Raw genomic sequence first — 19329 nt, forward strand, 5'->3', positions numbered from 1 at the left:
AGCCATGGAAAAGCTAACCAGGAAACCGCATAGGGCATGCACCAACCCCTGCCATACGTGGCAATGGTCGTAGCCATAGTATTCCTTTTGGTATCACGGTAAAAAAATATTCTTAGTTTGCAAGGAACATGCATGTAAATATTTATTAAAAAAATATTTCAAGCTATCTATTTAGTTTCCAAACTTTAGGAACTGTTTGTCGCTTGAAAAAACATAGCATTTATTAGGAGTCCAATATGTACTTAGAGTAGAAAAAATACACATGAAGATAAAAATTATCGCATATTGAGCAGCGTCAGTGCAGGTTGGATGTACGCTACGCTACTTGCACTTAGAAATGGATCCGTATCTACCAATGCATATACGCAATGTTCAGACAACAATGGTGTTTGCTAAGCCAGAATATATGTGAAATGTGGTCGCTTTGTATGGTACAACATGGTTACATGTTTTTTCTGTAGCAACTCTCTTGCTTAATAAAAAAGGTTTTAATTTAATGGGTATTTGAGTTGAAGGAAATAATTAAGTCAAAATTCTTTTGATTTTCTATTAAATGTGTAAACATCAAATAAGTGCAATAAAAATTTAGTGATGGATATAAAAAATATCATAAGTTTAAAAAACATAATTGATCTTTTACCGTAGCAACGCACGGTTATTTTGCTACTACATTGTATAAAAAGTTTGAATCACACTTTCGTGAAGAGCCAAAGGGTAATGCAGGATGACCTATCTGTAATACAATTGAGCTAAAGAATGTGATCATTGACGTATTTGATAAATTGAAGTAGTACTACTGATCATAAAACTACAGACCTTAGGTTCAAACAAGTCGTCCTTAGTGCTTTCATTGTAGGAAATTGAAATCATATGCAATGTGTTGGTATTATGTCAAAAGGTTGACTTGGATTTAAGAAAACCACGCAAATTAAAAAAATGAAAGTAAAAAATAAAAGCTTAAGTCTGCCATACTATTACATCACCACTTAGGCAATTATGAATTCCATGGTTATGATGATTAATCATGTGTGCATATATATAGATAACAACATTTGCTATATTATTTATCGGCAATGCAATGTATGATATAACACCAGTAAGTTTTTGAAGAACAGATAACCCTAATAAAAGGGAAATAGTTAGGAATTGAAGAAAAGCTTCCCCAAAAGACAAGGGATGTGGGAAAATTAATGGATAAGAAGAACTTCAACATATCGGTATGGAACAAGCATTGCTCAACAAGAAGCAAAGGTCCTAACTAGGACACAAACTAGGTAAGAACAAATTCAAAAAATATCAAATTGTTATTACAAAACCAACACACACCATGAGCAGTTACTTCCTTGCATAAAAAAGAAGCAACGAATTGCATTGCATGCCTTGCAAAAAGGCCTTAATTACTATGCATGCTAGCAGCTCTACGTAGTTCTGGAGTCCTCTATTTGGATAACATCTCAAAAACTGCAATCACAAGCTTAACGAATCTCGGAACGAGTACTCGATTACCACTACCACCAAGCATTATTGTTCTACGTACCTTCTTGGAGCAGTAGGGATCAGTGACCTAATCATCATCCCTGGCTGCCGGGGTGAAGGAAGCTTCTTGCTGAGCTCAGTGAGAGCTGTCCTTGCGAATGGTCGAGGTTATCTACAGGGAACTGATGATCGGCGGCTTCTTTCATGGCGAAACCGCCGCCTTCCGGCGAGTAGAAGACGAGCTGAGGCCCCGGAGCGAGAGACAGCAGTGATGAGAACGGCGAGTGGTGAGCCACCGTCTGAGGCGAAGTGCCATGATGGCTCACCTGGTCGTGGACGGAATTGCCATTGGCCCAAGGCTCGCCGGCCGTGTAGTACAAGCCGTGAGCCAGCGGCATGGCGCCGTTGACGAGGCCGACGGGATTGTTGAGGCCCATGAGTCCCTTAATGCCGGCGCCGTGGCAGTGGCGCTTGTCGCCGTCGACCATCGCCGCGGACGCCGCACCCGTAGTCGCGTTTGCGGCGGCGGAGGCGCGGTCGGCGCCGCCGCCGTTGGCGAACGGCGCCATCATGGAGGAGGGCAGGTGGGCGACGAGGTCCTGCGCATGCGGCGGGAACTGGAGCGGCGGCAGCTTGTCGATCTCGTGCTGCGCGGCGTCGAGCAACCAGTCCACCACCTTGCTCGGCTGGCTGAGGCCCAGCCGGTCCTGCAGATCGTAGAGCTGGATCGCCGTCGGCACGGACAGCCGCACACGCCGGTCGCGCAGCCCCTTGACCGTCCTCACCTTGCTGTGCCGGTCCTTGCCGCCGAACACCCGGGAGACGCGCACGATCCTTGACTCCGTGGACGGCGGCCAGTGTCGCGAGCTCGGCACGGCGGGACTCTTGGCGGCGACGGCGACGGCGCCGGCGGCCGGGCCCTCGGCCTTGGTGCACCTGCTGGCCGCCAGCTCTTCATTTGTGAGGTTGCCGCTTATCATCTTAGGCTAGCCACCGCTCATGATCACACCTAATTAACAAACGATCTGCAGAATTCAGGAGCAGGCTGCAGTGCAATTAATTGGGCAGGCATGCATGAAATGAGATCGAGGGCCGGACGGACGCAATGATCTCAGTGCTCGCTGGCGTGCAGCATGTGGATCGATCGATCTGGCCACTGTTGCCCACTGGTAAATGAGCAGCCTTATTCTTTCTTTTTTTTTTTGAGTAAACGAGCAGCCTTATTCGGTACACATGACAGGAACACAGAAAGATATGACACTGAAACATGAACTTGTGGATAGGGAACTGTAGCTATCTTTATGCTTTTGCTTGCTCTAGGTACATGCATTAGTTAATTTGAACAACTTAGCTTTGTTTTTTTGGAAAGCAAAACTTAACTAATTTGAAGGAGTATTTTGAAAGGGTATGAATTAAATTGAAGCTTTAGGTAATATTAGGGAAAAAAGAACTTTTAGTATGTAGAACTCCTACAAAAGAACCCAGCTAACTTGCTTCCTCCTTGGATGCAATAGTGTGTCGAATTATCATATAGCATAATCCTATCAAAGATTAACAAGAAGTACCAGAGAAAATTAGCAACCAGTAGTGGGGATATATAATGAATTAAAAAGCCACGAAAATCAGGTTGACTACTACCTCTTTGGATAAACTGTTTTTTTATGGGAAGCAACCTTAACATATCAACCTAGAAAAAAATTTATGTTCCCAAAAGAACAAAAGATACTCCATATATACAAACAATGGAGTGAGCAGCGTACTAGTGTAAACTGTTAAAAAAATCAGGGCAAAGTGTAAACTGTAAACTAGATGTTGTGGGAAGAAGAGAGAGAAGACCAAACAGAGGATTATTCAGGCAGATCCATTAAGAACCACTTACAAGCATCACCAAAGAGTTCACACTTCCTCCCTCAGAATCAGCTCAAATAGCTTCCACCATGGCCTCTTCGTCGGCTGAATCTGACGGGAAGGCCACCCTTGCGCTAAGCGAGCTAGCAAACGCGCCTGACGCCACACACCGGAATTCGGCCGGCGGTGTGGCCAAGGAAGTTGCTCAAGAGCAGGAGAATGGTGCAGTGATCGACCGACGGCTGCCGGTACTAGTACTATATATCACTGTAGTGTAAACCCTAGCGAGAAAGCTCTGGTTGGAGAAGGAAGGGAGGGAAGGAAAAAGGAAAGGGAGAGCTGTTTTGGCTGTCTAGCCCGGCGGTGTGTGTGTGTACTGATGGGAGCAAGAACTTGTATGTGAAGAATGAACCTGTGGTGCTTGCTGCTTGCACCAACCTAAATGATCAGCTGGCGTCGCTTTCGGGTCCCTGTCCCTCCCACCCCCCGCCCCCCCCCCCCCCCCCCCCCCAATCGTGCTCCTCGTGTGTGACGAGTGTGGTACCGTCTGTCCCGGACGGTGAATAGTTAATCATGCATGTGCACCATCTCTAGCATCATTGCATCTTTTAAGCCCAATTAATTTACCATTGGACTTGAAATTTAATTAAAAACTTGCGTTTTGCATGTACCTTGTGAGTAAACTTAGACTTCTACCATTGAACCTATGCTGGGAGATGACTTGATAAATTAGTACTTCTCCAAACATGAATTTAGGTAACTTCTCCTAGATACCATCTTGAGGCCAAACAACTTACCTGAAAACTTGACAAGCCTCATGCATTCACCAAATGTAAGTATTATGGATAAGTCATGCAAGTACGCAATGTTCTTACAGTGCTGCTGTTAAGTTATTTTGCAGGTTTCCTTCTCGTGAGTGATTGCCACGTTCATTCCATTAGGACTGGCAATGTGGATGAATGGTGGATGTCGCTCTAATCTTGTGCAGGTGGTGTCTTATGGGCAAGGACATCATTGTTGCATACTATTACTTTATATCTCCGCTCTGTTTTAACTCTCGATCTAAGAAAAATATGTTAGGATAGCCACTTAGACCTAAGCTAAATCTAAGTTTGTTAAGAACCTCACTTTAATTGGTGAAACTTTCATGTTCTAATTGCTTATATGTCGTAATTATTTATGAATTTTTGTAAGATGATCAAGACTTGTAAACAAGATTTAAAATAAAAACGGCATGCGGGTTGTTCTGAGCGATGCTCGAGGTGCGTACCAGGGACTACTGGGATTATTTCGAGTAAGTCAGGTCGATCGATGGATGATAACTCAGTCTAGTTGAGATAATTTGGCGGACCGCGGGGACTCCCGTCTCTCCCGGCGGCTAGCAGTGGCCTGGTCGACGGTCATGGGCTGCCCGTCTACATTCGTGTATACGTGGTCGTCTGAAAGGCACCAGTCGGTGAGCGATTCCATAACCTGCAGCAAGAGCTAGAGCTCACCAAGGTTGATTAGTGAAAGGTGACTACTTAAATACACTCCAGCGCATGAATTTCACTGGACCCTAAGTGAAACAAGGAAAATAGTCATCTGAGATGATGACAGGTTTTGCAAATTCGTTGAGCATTCATCCCACCCGTACCATTTCATTTCATTTCATGATATATCATGATGTACTAGATCACAAGCTCGATATTTACGGGCACATCCAATGTCTTTCCCAATGATTTTGTACCAGCATATATACGACGAGGCTTTGCATGTCCTTGCGCACCAGAACCTAGGAGGCTACTCCATATAGGGCAGGGGACCATGCTGTCTTTTTGGGCATCCAATAACCAGTGGGCAGGACCACCCATGCCATGGCTTTTTATCCTTTTGCAAGATTACACATAATCCGGGTGAACCAAAAGAGAAAGACCCGCACCACCATCATGACCATAATCCAGATCTCTCTCTTCATCTATCGAATTCTCGATCAAAAGATTATTTTTTTGCATCTACATTTTTACCTGAAAAAATATGTCTTACGAAGTAGTCTTATTAACACATTATTACAATTTAACCCAAAAATGCCTTAACACAACAAATGCGTATAGTAAGGTGGTACCGCCCCTGAAGTGTGCAAATCCGCAGGTAATATGAAGCTTATTGCGATCCATGGTTGTGTTGTTATGCAGACATCAAGACTCAAGAACAGTTTAGATGAGCATGTATTTTTTTTAAACACACTAGTATATGAGCATCTTCGAGGGACTGAACCGGCAGATCTTTGAGATTGACGAAAATCTAGGAAAATACGAGCACCAATGCCAAGTCAAGAATTTGAACTTTGGTTGGTAGGTTGCACCACAAGGAACCTTACCATGTGAGCTACGCTCAGTTCAGATAAGCATGTGTTGTGAGGTCAACTATACTACACACCAAATAAAGCTGAATTCCTGAATAAAAAAGGATCAAGATTGGGTACAAGTTCAGCAACACAATCATGTTTCTCGTGTGCAAATTTCCTGGGCCGATTTCCTTAGCAGGCTGTTGTTATCTGGGAGGAAAAGTCAAGCAGGAATATTCTTGTTGGCGCCCATGCACCCTCCTCTCTTTCCATCAACCATCATGCATATTGGGACTGCTGCAACGCATTGCATTTTGCATGCGACATCACTGATTCACTGCAACATAACACCCACAGATCGATCCCCGGCCACGACCTAAAGCTACCCACACCTGCCTGCCATATGCATGAGCCATCCGACACCCCCTCTGATCAGCTGACAGCATAGCGACAAGCCCGCCCATCTCCCACTAGGCCGGCCGCCGGCCCGGCCGGCCACCACCAGGAAGGATATCTTCGCCGTATCTCTCGCATGCAAACCCATCATCCATCGCCTACCTCGGTGTCCATCCCATCCATCGGCCATGATCTGTTCCATCCATCCCATCCAGACATGAGACGAGACATCCATGTTTGAAACGTTTCCTTTGATCCATTGGTCCGGCAGATCGACCCGACCCATCGATCCATCATTGTTTTCGGTGGTTAAGCCTTGAAAACCTTGCAGCTACTGGAGTAGCTAGCTACTCCGATCCCACGGAGAGACGGCCACGGGGGCATCGGCTTCTCCATCTCGGGACAAGTGACAGTTCATGGCAGTGTACGTACCCGGCCGGACCACGGTACTCGCAATGCAAGACCGATCAAATCATCAGAAAACCTGTTGATTGGAACTCGCGTGCTTGGAACACGCATGCAGGTTGGTAGTTGGTTGCCATCGCCTGCAGCCCTGCACTCGAGATCTCATGGCAAAAAAAAGTATCGGTTTTGATTTACCCCTGCCGATCGATCGATCGATCGATCTCAGTTTACCCATGTACGAGGCCCTGTAGGCCCGGCCGCACTCGATCATTGGATCCGCATCCGCTGGGGCATGTCAGCATGTGGTGGCATCAACTCCTGTAGACAGTAGCCTCTCGACGCCGACGCCGCATCAATGAACGCCAGCCGGACCGTGGACGGAATAGGATTGGTAGCTGCAAGCTGATCGGCCGTAGTGTTGGCTGTCTACTCTCTACTGCCGATCCCTCCTGGTTGGCGATCGAGTGATGTGAATTGAAGGATTCTTGGACCAATCCCCATATGAGCAAATACTGATGATCGACTCGATGAGAGAGGGAGCTGGAGCTCAGACCTCAGATCACCTCATCATCCGTATAGTACCAGTGCTGGCACCTGCACTGACAGGGCTGAATCATGGGCAGTGGCTGCACTAACAGACAGGCAGGCAGGCTGGCTGTCCCTCTCCCTCTCCCTCCATTCAGGGACAGAGACTGAGAGGGCGGCAGGCAGGCAGCCATAGCCCAGCGCGGCTGCAAAAGGAGGTGGTGGTCCTGTCCTGTGCTGCTGACCTGCTGTACTGCCCCTACTGGGGTGGCGGGAGCAGCGGGTGAAGCTGAGGCCTCGAAGCTAAGCAAAGGGTGCCGCCGCGCGCGCTGAGATCGGCGGGGCCGGTAGCTGCTGCTGGGTCGCTGCTACGGTGAGTGAATAATGGTGGCATCATGCGGGGCACGTACGCGTACGCCGCTGCAGTGTCTGCAGGCACGGGAGGCCAAAACGGAGGCACAACCGCACAACCAAGAAAATTCACCAGGGGTCCGGATAACTTAACTTCACCACCGGCCGGGATCGTCAGTTTTTACCACGAATGCTGAATGCAGACGTAGTATATTTCACCTGCCATTTTGTTTCCGGTTTTCCTTTTTCCTCCGCTGATTTGTCTGGGCACTAGTCGGTGGCTGACGATTCAGGTATTCGGCAGCCTTTCTTTGGTCGCTGCCTCGGACAGGCTTTTCCCTTTCCCGGAGTGAATCCCAGGCGTAGGCGTGAGTGCCTCTGGTGCCTAGCCTAGGCCTCTAGCTACACTTGCCATCCATCACCTGTCCAGCGAGTCCAACGATATATGATGCATCTCCTCCCCACGTCCCTTCTTTTGGAAAGAATGCCGACATGCCGTTCATGTCCGATCTGATGTTTCGTGCGTAGCACCACGCACTACTGCACTGGTCAGCTTTTAGGATTTCATCATGTCGCTAGATCAAGTTTATCATCTCTAAGATAGGGACCGGTATGAGTTTGGTCCCGACCGTAAACTGAGGGAATTATGCAATTTACCAGATTATTTCTCTCCTGTTGCTCGAAATTTCTCATTCCCACATGCAACCAACATTCTTAACCCTCGGCGCCTATATTTCATCTTCTATATCTCTAGTTAGATTTGACTATATTTGCTCTATTTACTTCTAGAGAAAGCCGAATCACTCTTTTTAGTGATACTCACAAGTCTATCAATTCTCGAGCGATCACACCTCTCGAGTTCCTTTCGGGTTTACGTGAGTTGGAAGGCGACATTTTCTAATCGGCTCTAGGGGATCCAATAAAGACTATTATTTAGTAAGTCCGCTCGATCCTTATCTCTTAGGATTTAAGGATAATTCGAGCTGTTGAGAAAAATAAAGGTGCGGTTGCACCACAACGATCGTAACTAGCCATCCGTTTATGGGTAGCTAGAGAGTCGTAACTAGTGGGGTCGGTGATAGTACATCTTATCCCGATAGATTAGCATGGCAACAGGATAGGGTGGAGCGGAACACCATCATGGTAAAGATGCTTAGGTCGGGTGTGGATTCGACCCCGCCCATAGCATCATCCGCCGCATCACACAGAAGAGCGGTTGAAGAAGTTTTGGGTTAGACTTGAGTACTGGACAGCTTAAAAAGACACGAGTAGATAAGCTACTACAAATAAAAGTGAAAAGTATTTGTGTGCAGCCCTTCCCGTCTTTTACCGTTGTCCATGTCCCCTGCGAGATCCATCGATCGACATGCATGTCCGCGCGCGTGGCCGAGACGGACGGACAGCCGGAACGGCACCCAGCCCAGCCACCCACGCAGACGAGTCGGCTGCTGTATGTCCGCCTGCCCTGGTGCCCCTTCCGCATTGTTGGCACGCACAACAGCGAGAGGCCAAAGGGCCTGCGCCCACGGCGTGTTGTTCCGTTCCGCTTGTCGCGACGCCCCCCTTTTTGCACGGCTACGTTATTCCAATTTCCAAAAGCTAGCGCATCTCGCATCGACCCGTCGCGTGCGCGGCGGCCGGCCGGATCAGATCAGCCAGCCGGAAGAAACGCGGTGCGCATGCGGCCACGCTGATGAATTGATCAGCAGCTACGGTGATCCGATCCGAGATCGATCAGCTACGGGACTCGGCGAGCATTCATTTGTCATCCCATCTAGCATATCACTGCGCCCGGCGATCTTGGCCCACCGCCGGGCCGGCCCGAGCCTCCGGTACACAGGCAGCAGCTAGCAGCCATCGCGACGTCATCGCCCACCACTAGCTGCGGCGCCGTGTGGCCCCGCCGCGCGCGTACGTCGCCGGCAGCGGAGAGGCGACAGGGACGGCCACTCCGCGGTGCGCGCCGCAGAAAGGACATGGGACAAGGGCGTCGAAACGAGGCCGGAGGGCGACAGCAGCAAAGCCGCCGTTACGATACCCCCGGCCGGCGCGTCCCCCTGCTTCACATGCCAAGCACCAGTGACATGACAACATAGCATTGGAGGCTTGGAGCCCATACCTGCCGCCGGCCGAGCGAGGGGGGCGGCAGCCCGTGCGGAGGCAGTACCAACCTACGGGCCTGCACCGATCGCGCATGGGACGAGGACGATGAAGTAGCGTGTAGCGAGCATATCTGCAAGTGGGCGATGTGGTAAAGCGATCCCGACACCTTTCAAGGTCAGGTCAAATCGTTGGGGGTTAAGGAATAGTCACATCGAGAGGGACTAAGCAATAAGGGACAAGACACAAGGCACAAGGTGCAGCAGGGGATCAACGGCTGATGTTGTGGAGGGAGGGATAAATTGCTTTGCGGCGGCAGCCACTGTTTAGGTAATTAGATGGCTACAAGGAGGAGGACTACTTTGGGCCCCAAGTGTGCAGCGACTGCAATGTTTCGCCGAAGAAACCCGCCTTGAACATGTATCACCGGCTTTTCAAACAAACAAAAAAAAACAGCGAACTCGGAAACAAAATGTGTCTTATATTATTACAGGATCTAACCTTAGGTACGCGATCTTTGTACCCTGCCTGTATATACTTTTTATATGTAAAAAAACGCTGAAACTAACACTGCTGATTGTTGAAGATCAGAAGAATATATATTCACCTCACGCTTACTAGGTTGGAATTTGAACGAGAAGCTGAGATTCGAGCACTGCACTATCTGTAGTATGCACTGCTGCTCGCGAAACACGAGCGCTAGGGTTGTTTGGGAGGGCTCTCCCAAAACAGCTTCACCAGTGAAGTCAAAATCGGTGAAACCTCATCTGGGTACAACTGTATCCGTTCATGTACAAATACTCACTAACACTACACACGCACACCACACATACACTAGCAGACTTACAACTACACACAGACCGAAAGATCGTGTCCTAAAGGAGATCACCAAAACTATCGTGGCTCTATAGACGACGGGTGCGCCGCATTCCCTTTGTAGCTCCACGCGCGAAAGGTTGCAAAAATTAGTTGGGAATCAAACCCAGTGAGAACAACATCAAACCTGGGGTTCGAACGCTGGTGGGTAGGGTGCCCGGCGGCTATTGCTACCAACCAAACTAAGGGAAAAAAATGATGAAGCCAAAAAAGTAGCTTCACCCGGCTACTAATTTATTTTAGCTCCGACTTACAAAACGGCTTTACGCTGCCGTGCCTGTGCCTCGATATAGCAAAACAGGTGAACTCGAAGCTAAAATAAACTCTGCCAAACAGGATCAGAGTGTCAACAGTACGAACGAAACGAACAAGGAATTCCTTGTTATTTTTTATTTCAAAACACCGTTTCCAAAACCAGCCTCGAAGTGAGTTGCGGTCCAATAGTACCAATTTTTTTTAATTTAAGTACAAAGAAGATGCACACGCATATAAAGTTATATACAACTGCTCACATCGCAGCTGCGCTTTGTGGCTATGGAATAAAACGTGCTTACCTGCCTCCCATGGCCTCCCAAGGGCTTGTTCGGATTAATCCCTTCCATAGGAGGATTGATGGGGTTAGAGGGGATTAAGAGGAATTTTGACTTATTAAGAATTTAATTCCTTCCAATCTCTTTCAATCTTCTTCGAACCAAACAAACTCTTGCGGTTAAACCTGAGATGGAGGTAAACGTACCAGAGAAGCTTTCCTCCCTATACCCTCGTACCAAAGTCCCGATCCCTATCCACACAAAGGGTCTGATTGGTATCTTTGCACAAGGCTGAGCCAAGCTCGCAAGATGCAGCATCTTCATACATTCGCGTGATTGGTTGCTCAGCATGGCTCGTGTGGTGCAAGTTGCGCTTGTTTGCAGGCCTGCATCTCTAGTTTAGTTTGTCTTAGACGATGCAAAGGTACCCATCAAACCTGGCTAGGGGCATACAGAATTCATGGGCGTTTCTCCGGAGCCTGGCTCGAGCGCAACCAGCCAACCAGGACGTGATGATGCGAGCTAAGATGTTTATCCGGGAAACCAATCAGGCCCAAAGTGTCGCCATGCCACAAACCACAATTGCCCAAACCTTTTCAGCCGGTCGGCCCACGAAAATAATCCTTAGTGGGCTGCAAACAGGTGCTCACGTTGGTTGTCCGCAGTCCACTTCTCGCTCGTACGTGGTCGGGGCGGGGTCAGGTTGTCCATACATGCCAGCCCCCCATCCTGCTGCTTTGCCGTCCCGGGCCGATATCTATATGCTATTTTGGACGTCGATTTTCCCCGTTTCGGCCCCGACGGCTTTTTTCGTGGGCCGCCCACACGGTGGAGGGGGAGAGAGCACGCACGTCGTCGGAAAGATCCATACCATCAGTAATCAGGCCCAACACCATCCGGCTTGGCGCGCGAGCAGCTCGGGCTGGTGAAATTTTTTTCCCACGGAGCCGATGATGAGATCATGAGAACGTACTCCAGTTTCCCCAACAAGCAAGCACAGCGTCGACCGGCGGCAAAGCGGACACCCGGCCTGCCACGGCCACGCCACCAACCAACGGCGCCCGCGACGGCCTCTGCCCCGCGGAGCCGGGCCCCTACACCTACCCGCTGCGCACCAGAGCTCCTGCCATTAACCGCGACCAGCCACAGCGGCGCGGTGCGTCACGGCGACTGCGGCTGTGCCTGCGCGCCCTCGCGTCGGTTCGCGACTTCGCGTTACCACTCCCATTCCACGCCCCGCACGGGGCAGTGGGCACGGCCCCCGCCTGGGCCGCGACAACGGTCACCGGCACCGGCTCTGCGGATCCAATCGCGCAGGGGCATCTGGTCGCCGCTGGTCCCCGTCGCGGATTCCGAAGAGATCACCTCGTGAGCCTCATGTGTCGGTGTCGGCGTGTTTCGCTGGACACACGTCGTCGCTCGACGGAACAAGCCAGAACCTGCGAAGTGAGGACCCTCGACGGAGAGGCCTCCAGTTTTCCCCACGGCACCAACCTGGAATACCACGGTGCCGCCGGTAGATCAGTAGCATAGCGCCACTAACAATTCTACCCCACCATCCACGAGCATTCCAGATTTCACAACGTGCGACACGATGAACGGCGCCGCCGCAAAATGCTATGGCTAGGCATAAGCATGTGATCTGAATCTGATCTGGCTGTACCCAGCGCAACGAGCAGCCTGTCGTCGTCCAAACGTGCAGTGTGTGTGTAACATGAGACGCACCTCAAGCATGGAAAGTGGCCGCCGCCACGAACAAACTAGCATAGTAACACACACACACACACAGCCTAGCATGACATAACAGGGCATACTAGCAACAAAGCGAGGAAAAAAGGACCGAAGAACACGACGACACGTATGTCCGGAACTACAAAAGAATCCCTAGATCTCTCTACCAGTACAGAGCACCACATGGCGGCCACCACCAGCACGAGGGAGGAAGAGGCGGTCAGTTGTTGAACAGTAATAGCCCGTGCTAGTGCTGCTACCGCCGCTAACACCGATGGCTGATCGATCAAAACCCGGCAGGCACCTGCGCACCGCCGAGACGGGAATCCGAGCGCCGCGCTCAGCGGAAGAGGACGGCGGCGGCCAGGACGAGCGCGGCGAGGGCGTGGCGCCCGGACGCGACCGGCGAGGCGGCGTCGTTGTAGTCGGGGCCCGTGCCGGCTCCTGACGGGCCGTACGCGCCCGTGCCGCCGAACGGTGGGCTCAGGGTGCTGCTACCGGGGGTCGTGATCCCTGCGCCGGCGCCGGCGCCTGCTCCGGTGCCAGCACCGGTCCCCGCGCCCATGCCGCCGGTGCCTGCTCCGGTGCCCGCGCCCGTCCCGGCGCCGCCGGTGCCTGCTCCGGTGCCGGCGCCCATGCCGCCGCCGGTGCCCGCGCCTGTCCCGCCGGTGCCGCCCATGCCGCCGCCGCCGCCGCCCGCGCTGCTGCAGGAAGGAATCAAGAACGACACACGTTAATCGCACGAAAGAACTACACTTTAGATATCGTGCACCAAAAAAAAATCTGGGGATATCCATTTGCTTTGCTTGGAAAATAAAGGTCTTTGGGGTTAACGGATGAACCGCAGATGCATCGACACCGGTGCCACTCGGGTCCAGCATGTTCAGTGTACTTTGGTTAACGCGGCGGGCGGCTGGCCGGCCGGCCGGGAGGGACCGACCCCGGCCAGCGGCTTTGGCTCGGAAAAGACATTGCTTTAAGCTCGGACTGGAAGATCCGTTTCAGATGCCCTTTAGTTTCACATGGGCAGGGAACCGGATGCCAGCAATGATAATGCTGATACTGCTAACACTACAAGCTATAAAGGTGGATGCTTTTTCACTACAATTCTTATGTTCAGACTTGGCATTGCAAGCTTGCAACTTGCAGCGTGACACACGAGCAATGCTGCTGCTTGGGTACTGGAGCAGGAGTGCATCCTTATTATTCAAGGCATCGTTGAGTTAAACTACTGTCATTGTGTGACTGGACACGGCCGTGCGTTCCCCATGTACAGAATCTAAAGATTGAAGCGCGATAATCCGATTAAAGTATGCGAAATGACCTGACACCGGTCGAGGACAGTAAGTACCCAAATATACTGCATCCTGCTTAGGATACTCGACTCCCCAGATTCCAACTACAATACTCTAATCAGCAGCAGTAACAAACACAAACTCTACCCGAGCCAGCCCCAAATCTGGAGAACGAAATATAGCTCCTAGTTCTACACTCAAACAGTTATACTACATCAGTGACAGTCTGGTTACCTGGGGCCGGAGGCGAACTTGCAGGTGCCGGAGCTGGGGTCGGTGGTTGTGAGTGTGGCGACGCCGCCGAAGTCGCAGGTGGCGCCCATGGAGCTCCTGCTCTGGAAGTAGCTGTTGCAGATGTAGGAGCAGACGGCCACCTTGTTGCCGTTGCCGTAGCACGGCCCGCCCATCGCGGTCGGGGTGCAGTCGGCGCCCTTGCTGCAGGCGTAGTCAATCGCCTTCTGCATCATTGTGTCGGGGATGCCCGGCTTGCACACGCAGAACGCCGCATCTGCGCGGAGAGAGGGGCGGTTAGTCCAAATCTGACACTACTACTAGGAGGCACAGCACGGCTGCAGGAATCGAAGGCTTTTCTTTGCTCTGTACTAACTGGCTGGGCATCGGAGCTCTGTCAGTCCGTATGTATTCAGTTCATTTTTATGCGCAGCCAACTTGCCCAAGAAACATTACAAGAGAAAAACTAAGTGACTGGAAAGCAAAATAAACTGATTTCCTTGTCCCTAAGAATCCGAAGTTCCATCAAATGTCTGGCGCACCAGATAGCAGCTGAGCCGGATAACTGCTTCAAGGAGCAGGCCGGTCGGAGCTCAAGAGGGGAAGATTTCATTCAGGAGGCTACAGACCGAGGGTAAATAAACACCAAAAGGGCAAGAAAACCCAAGACACCCAGCGCTTCGAGCAGAGAGCTAGGCCGCAGATCCGGAGCTCGCTCACCTGAGCCTGCGAACATGGCCAGCAAGAGCAGCAGCAGCAGCGGAGCCGCCATGGCAGCAAGAAGAGCTCGAGAACTCGAGAGAGTGCGAGCACCCGAGCAGAGCTAGCTAGTGCGAAATGGGGACAGCTCGGGGTGGGGAGTGGTGTGCAGTGTCGTCAAGCTCTCCGAGGCGTCACCCCCCTTTTTATCGACGGAGCACCGACCACACGCTGAAGCGGCGCTCCATTTTTTTCCACATTTTTTTTCCTGCAACCGCCACAGTCGACAGTGCGGCCGTGTGCGTGCGTGGCCGTGCAGGGTGACTGACGGAGTGGGTGCCCGTGCCCCTTTGGGCGAGGAGCCCGCCCGTGTCCGGACGCCAACGGCTCGATTTCGCTCGCTCGCAAAAGGCAGGGTAGAGGTGACTCATCGTCGTCTGTTCTCTTTCGCTGTGCGTGTGTCAGCGAAAGCAAGCGGGGAGGGGGTGGTGCGTGCACGCCGAGCGGCGCTCTGGCCTGCGCTGTCCTGCTTTGTCATGGCATGGCATGGGAGCCGATGCGGCCCTGTGTTTTGGGGCCTGGCTTTGTGGGCTCTGTGCCTCTCGCATCGAGACGGTGGGTGACGGGCTGGGGGCAGAACCGGCATTTCGCCGCCGCCTGAGGAGTTTCAACGTTCGGATGCAGATTGTATGCTTGACTGCTTTTGCGTCGATTTGTTTTTTTGAAGTGGGCATAACCTTGCCACTTTTGCAGTAAAGTAAGCTTTGAGGATGAGGAGGAGGAGGAGGAGGAGGAGTAAACCTTTTTTATTTGTTATTTTTGTTTGCGGTGGTATGGAATGATTGTCGCGGCTAAGATTTAGGTCGGCAAAAGGGTGAGCAAAGTACCGGTTTGAACCGTAAATAATACTACGGAGTAGATGCGCACCTAGTTACGCTCAGTTCCTACCAATTTGAACGGTTAATATCAATTTGTCAATAGAAAGCAGCTATGTGCAAAATTTCCACTAGAATAGCATTTGACCCACACCACATACTGGTCTCACAAATTTCATACACGCCATTTTGCTTGCCTGAAAATTTGAAGTTTGTGGTGTTGCTATATTAAAATAAGTTCAAATTGTTTAACCAAGCCTCACAAGAACATTGGGATGCACGAATTATTAAACGTATTACGTAATGGATTAATTATAAAGATTAGCTTCTGAAAAAACAATGACAAAGATTAGATCTCTCTTTATCAATGAAATAGGCACATTTTTTAAAAAAAGATTAGAAGGATAAAGACGAGGAAAAAGAAAAAAAAACTTGGGCTGCACTCTACCAAAAGGATAGGCCGAATTCCTTACGGAAGATGGGCCGAGATGGGCCATTCTATTTCGTTGCAACTTTCGGACTCCCCCTCACGGCCCGGCATCCGGCTTCCGAGAATCCAACGCGACGAGCCGCACGCAGGCCGAACACGCCGCCGCCGCCGGCTACCTCCCTACCGCCGCCTTCTCCTGTCTTCCTCCGCCGGATCCTCCACCCGCCGCTCCTACCTCGGTTTAGTGGGCGTGGAGCAGGAGTCGATTGGAGTGGGGATCCTTCCGCTCGTGGATTGATTTTGTCATTTGCTCTTCTCGGCGCACCAGGTGGCGGCGCGGATTTTTTGTCCAAAACTCCGGCCACATGGACAACGTCGAGTCTGCCCCTGACTCGCCAGCGCAGGCGCCGCCGTCCTCCGCCTCGTCTCTCCCCAAGGTCCCTTTCTGCCTCCTCCTCGTTTTCTCTCTCTTAAGGAAGGAGAGTGTGTTATCATCGTGACTGATAGTTTCCTGTTGTTTTGTTATTATATGGCAGGAGCAATCGCAGGTGGAGTTGGAGCTGAGGCTTCTCCAGGCTCTCGAGTTCTACCCTCCGTCCAAACTCAAAGGTTTCACCAAACCCTTATCGCCGTTTCCATTCTGAAATGTTAAGTCCCTTGCTTGTTTGCCGTTGGAATAATCGTCAGTTTTAATAAAACCCATGCTAATACCACTAATTCACTGAGGGGTAAAATAAGGAACAATGAATGAGCTACATGGGTACCATTTCATGCCTGCATATAACAAACGTTGGTGTTTATGCCACAAAAACTGGGTACTTGCACTTTGAAAGAAACAATATGTTCACATTGTTAAATCAGTGATTCGTATCTTTGCCAAGTAATTTGATGCGCAAGGTTGAAATTTCTTTTGTTGGGGTTTCAACTAAGTATGTTGAGTGATGCACAAGGTTGGAATTTGTATTGTAGAATGCAGGTGGGTTAGTGCCCCTACTAGCTGCAGGAATCCACTGCTGATTTGAGAAATGGAAAAATATTGCAATTTCCCATTTGATTTTTTTCCAAGGAAAAAAAACTGAAACCAACCTGTCTTTCATTTTTCTTGGGAGGGGGGGGGGGGTTTAAGTTAATCATCTGAGGGCATGCTGGAGTATGACCAGTGATGAAGCTAGAGCGAAAATGTAGAGGGGGCGGGGGTGCTTTGGCACTTCGTATCTTGATATCCTAGATAATACGGAATTTTCTAAATTTTGGGATATGCTGGTAGGCGAGTATGCAATTTTACATTCCTGAGATTGATGTGATCGAGCCAAGAGCTTAAAAATGCGTATTCGGCTTCTTATATATACTTAAACTATTTTTCTAAGCAAATACGAATAATTGAGAGTTAATTAAAATAATATAGAAGCAGTGCCAATGATTGCCTCGTTTACAGCCACAAGAGAATAGAGGGCTAGAGGCAGACACCATGCATTCATTGGCCAGTCTCCAACAAGGCGATCATGGTGACTGGCCACTAATGATGGTGTCGCCTGCTCGCTGCTTGAGAACTTTGCCTGCATGGGCTGGGCTGAGGAAGCTAGGAATGAAAAGCGCAGGCTTTCTAGTAGAAGTTTTAGCGCCTGCTGTGTGAGAAGCATTGGTCGATCAAGATTAAGAGCAATTGAACAGAGCATATGTGATGGAGGATGAGCTCAGGTCCTGTTGGTGTCGCTGAACTGCTAGCAAGTTTCTTGCTTACCCTGGGCCAAAGTTGGCTGCTGCTGAGTTGTTTGGGGGTGCACCACTTCAAGCTGTGGGGCGCAGAAGTGGTAGAAATTGAGGGTGCACCACTGCATGATGAATGAACACAAGAGGTTCAGGAAAGAAATACTAAAATGAAATAGATAAAATGGATTATCTGAAAAGAACCGGGAATCAACTAGTTCCTGTCTCATGTGTAGGATTTAGGAATTCTGGCAAATAATGTTTTACGGACCTTGTTTCAGCCAACGTAAACAAGGTGCTAAAGAACACATTTCTGTTTTTTTCCACATATGTTCTAATTTTGGCATGCTCATTTGTAGGTGTTCATCGTCACTTTGTTCTCTATGGCCTCATGGAATATTTGAGAAAAAGGTGATTGCATTGGAATTCTTCAATTTCTACTACAGTGAAATATACGAGATCTGGGCTGACTATATATTATATTCTGCAGCCTTGACCGTCAATTCTCTGCTGATGAGGTTTTGCAACTATTGGACCGTTTCTTTAACCTAGAAATGCTGGTAATCTGGGACACCCAATATCTTGATTTCTTATATTCCTTTTATCTCTTTCATATATTTGTGAATTATTAGAACCAATTGGATCTAGATTTGTGCATAAATTTACCACAATTTCACATTAGTGTCATGGCTTACAGTTTGGTTGCAACTTGCAAGACTTATAATTATTTTTCATATCGTCGTAACAAATGCAGAAACCAGAGGATGATGAGAAGGACAACTTCAGCCAAGGGGAAGAATTTTCCTTGCCAGAGAGCTTTTTCAACAAGGAAGAATAATAGCAAGTAACTCATAAATGCTTCACAATGTCGTCGAAGGTAGGCATAGTACAGCTTCTAAATTATTGCATGGTTCTAGCAAAGTTTTGCTTCCTGTTGTTTTTTGATCACCACGTACGATCGTGACCATAAGTTGCTCTGGTCTTGTAGGTACTTTGAGTATCTTCTGGAAGAGAAATCAGGATGGTGGTTCCTAGTGACTCCCACTTCCTGGTAGTCATTGTCTAGGACATCCGTTGCTAGTAGACACATTTGCTCAGATGTGTTCATGTTTACTGACTTGTATAGCTTTTGTTGACTCTAGGGTATCCAATCAATGGAACTGCGCGGTTGGTTCCATTAAGCATTTTTCCTAGCCTTGCCTTCTAACACAGACAGTTGCCTGATACTCACTGAAAGGCAACGTTTAGTATTGCCCTCGATATTTCTTATGGGCGTAGTTTCAACTCCATTGTGGAATGCTTATTCTAGTCATTGATGTGCTCGACTTGTTCTACACGGGCTTGGGCCAAAATTTTACCGTGAATATTGAAAGCTCAGACATTAGGTTGATACGGGTCACAGCTCTATTTGGAATACTAATGAAATAAACCATGGCGCGAGGCGAGGAGTTGATGAACCGCGCCCATCCTACGGGGCCCCGGCCTCCAAGAAGGCCATCGTGGGCCTCTGCCGTCAGGCGAAGAGCAA

The 19329-nt window shown here is 49.6% G+C and overlaps 3 protein-coding genes across 6 annotated transcripts; 1 reads left to right on the plus strand and 2 right to left on the minus strand.

Moving 5' to 3' along the window:
- Positions 1-1179: 1179 nt before the first annotated feature.
- LOC101757931 (transcription factor TCP13) lies at positions 1180-3736 on the minus strand. Of its 4 annotated transcripts, XM_012844880.2 has the most exons (3): positions 3356-3733; positions 1803-2485; positions 1180-1718 (listed from the first exon to the last, which is right to left on the minus strand). In XM_012844880.2, exons 2-3 carry the CDS (start codon positions 2454-2456, stop codon positions 1572-1574), a joined length of 801 nt encoding a protein of 266 aa, XP_012700334.1. In that variant the 5' UTR covers positions 2457-2485; positions 3356-3733; the 3' UTR covers positions 1180-1571. The 4 variants fall into 4 exon arrangements, with proteins under 4 accessions (XP_012700334.1, XP_012700333.1, XP_004961522.1 ...); XM_012844879.2 differs by having other exon boundaries at positions 1180-2501; positions 3356-3736; XM_004961465.3 differs by having other exon boundaries at positions 1180-2521; positions 3356-3736.
- Positions 3737-12537: 8801 nt separating this feature from the next.
- LOC101758886 (PLASMODESMATA CALLOSE-BINDING PROTEIN 2-like) lies at positions 12538-14983 on the minus strand. Its single transcript, XM_004961467.3, has 3 exons — positions 14811-14983; positions 14094-14367; positions 12538-13268 (listed from the first exon to the last, which is right to left on the minus strand). Exons 1-3 carry the CDS (start codon positions 14860-14862, stop codon positions 12905-12907), a joined length of 690 nt encoding a protein of 229 aa, XP_004961524.1. The 5' UTR covers positions 14863-14983; the 3' UTR covers positions 12538-12904.
- A 1195-nt stretch (positions 14984-16178) lies between these two features.
- On the plus strand, positions 16179-19193 carry LOC101759285. Its single transcript, XM_004961468.3, has 6 exons — positions 16179-16531; positions 16631-16703; positions 18161-18212; positions 18292-18361; positions 18556-18678; positions 18790-19193. The coding sequence occupies exons 1-5, from the start codon at positions 16460-16462 to the stop codon at positions 18637-18639; spliced, it is 351 nt and encodes a 116-aa protein (XP_004961525.1). The 5' UTR covers positions 16179-16459; the 3' UTR covers positions 18640-18678; positions 18790-19193.
- Positions 19194-19329: the final 136 nt, after the last annotated feature.

The sequence above is a fragment of the Setaria italica genome, chromosome III (genome assembly GCF_000263155.2).
Source record: "Setaria italica strain Yugu1 chromosome III, Setaria_italica_v2.0, whole genome shotgun sequence".
NCBI lineage: Eukaryota > Viridiplantae > Streptophyta > Magnoliopsida > Poales > Poaceae > Setaria > Setaria italica.

Excerpts from the sequence above, each read along its gene's own strand:
- LOC101759285 (XM_004961468.3), top strand. The coding sequence starts at position 16,460 with ATGGACAACGTCGAGTCTGCCCCTGACTCGCCAGCGCAGGCGCCGCCG. Across the intron at positions 16,532-16,630 it reads CCGCCTCGTCTCTCCCCAAG|GAGCAATCGCAGGTGGAGTT; the intron begins GTCCCTTTCTGC and ends ATTATATGGCAG. Across the intron at positions 18,213-18,291 it reads ATGGAATATTTGAGAAAAAG|CCTTGACCGTCAATTCTCTG; the intron begins GTGATTGCATTG and ends TATATTCTGCAG.
- LOC101758886 (XM_004961467.3), bottom strand. The coding sequence starts at position 14,862 with ATGGCGGCTCCGCTGCTGCTGCTGCTCTTGCTGGCCATGTTCGCAGGC. Across the intron at positions 14,368-14,810 it reads GGCCATGTTCGCAGGCTCAG|ATGCGGCGTTCTGCGTGTGC; the intron begins GTGAGCGAGCTC and ends CTCTCCGCGCAG. Across the intron at positions 13,269-14,093 it reads AAGTTCGCCTCCGGCCCCAG|CAGCGCGGGCGGCGGCGGCG; the intron begins GTAACCAGACTG and ends TCCTTCCTGCAG.
- LOC101757931 (XM_012844879.2), bottom strand. The coding sequence starts at position 2,456 with ATGATAAGCGGCAACCTCACAAATGAAGAGCTGGCGGCCAGCAGGTGC.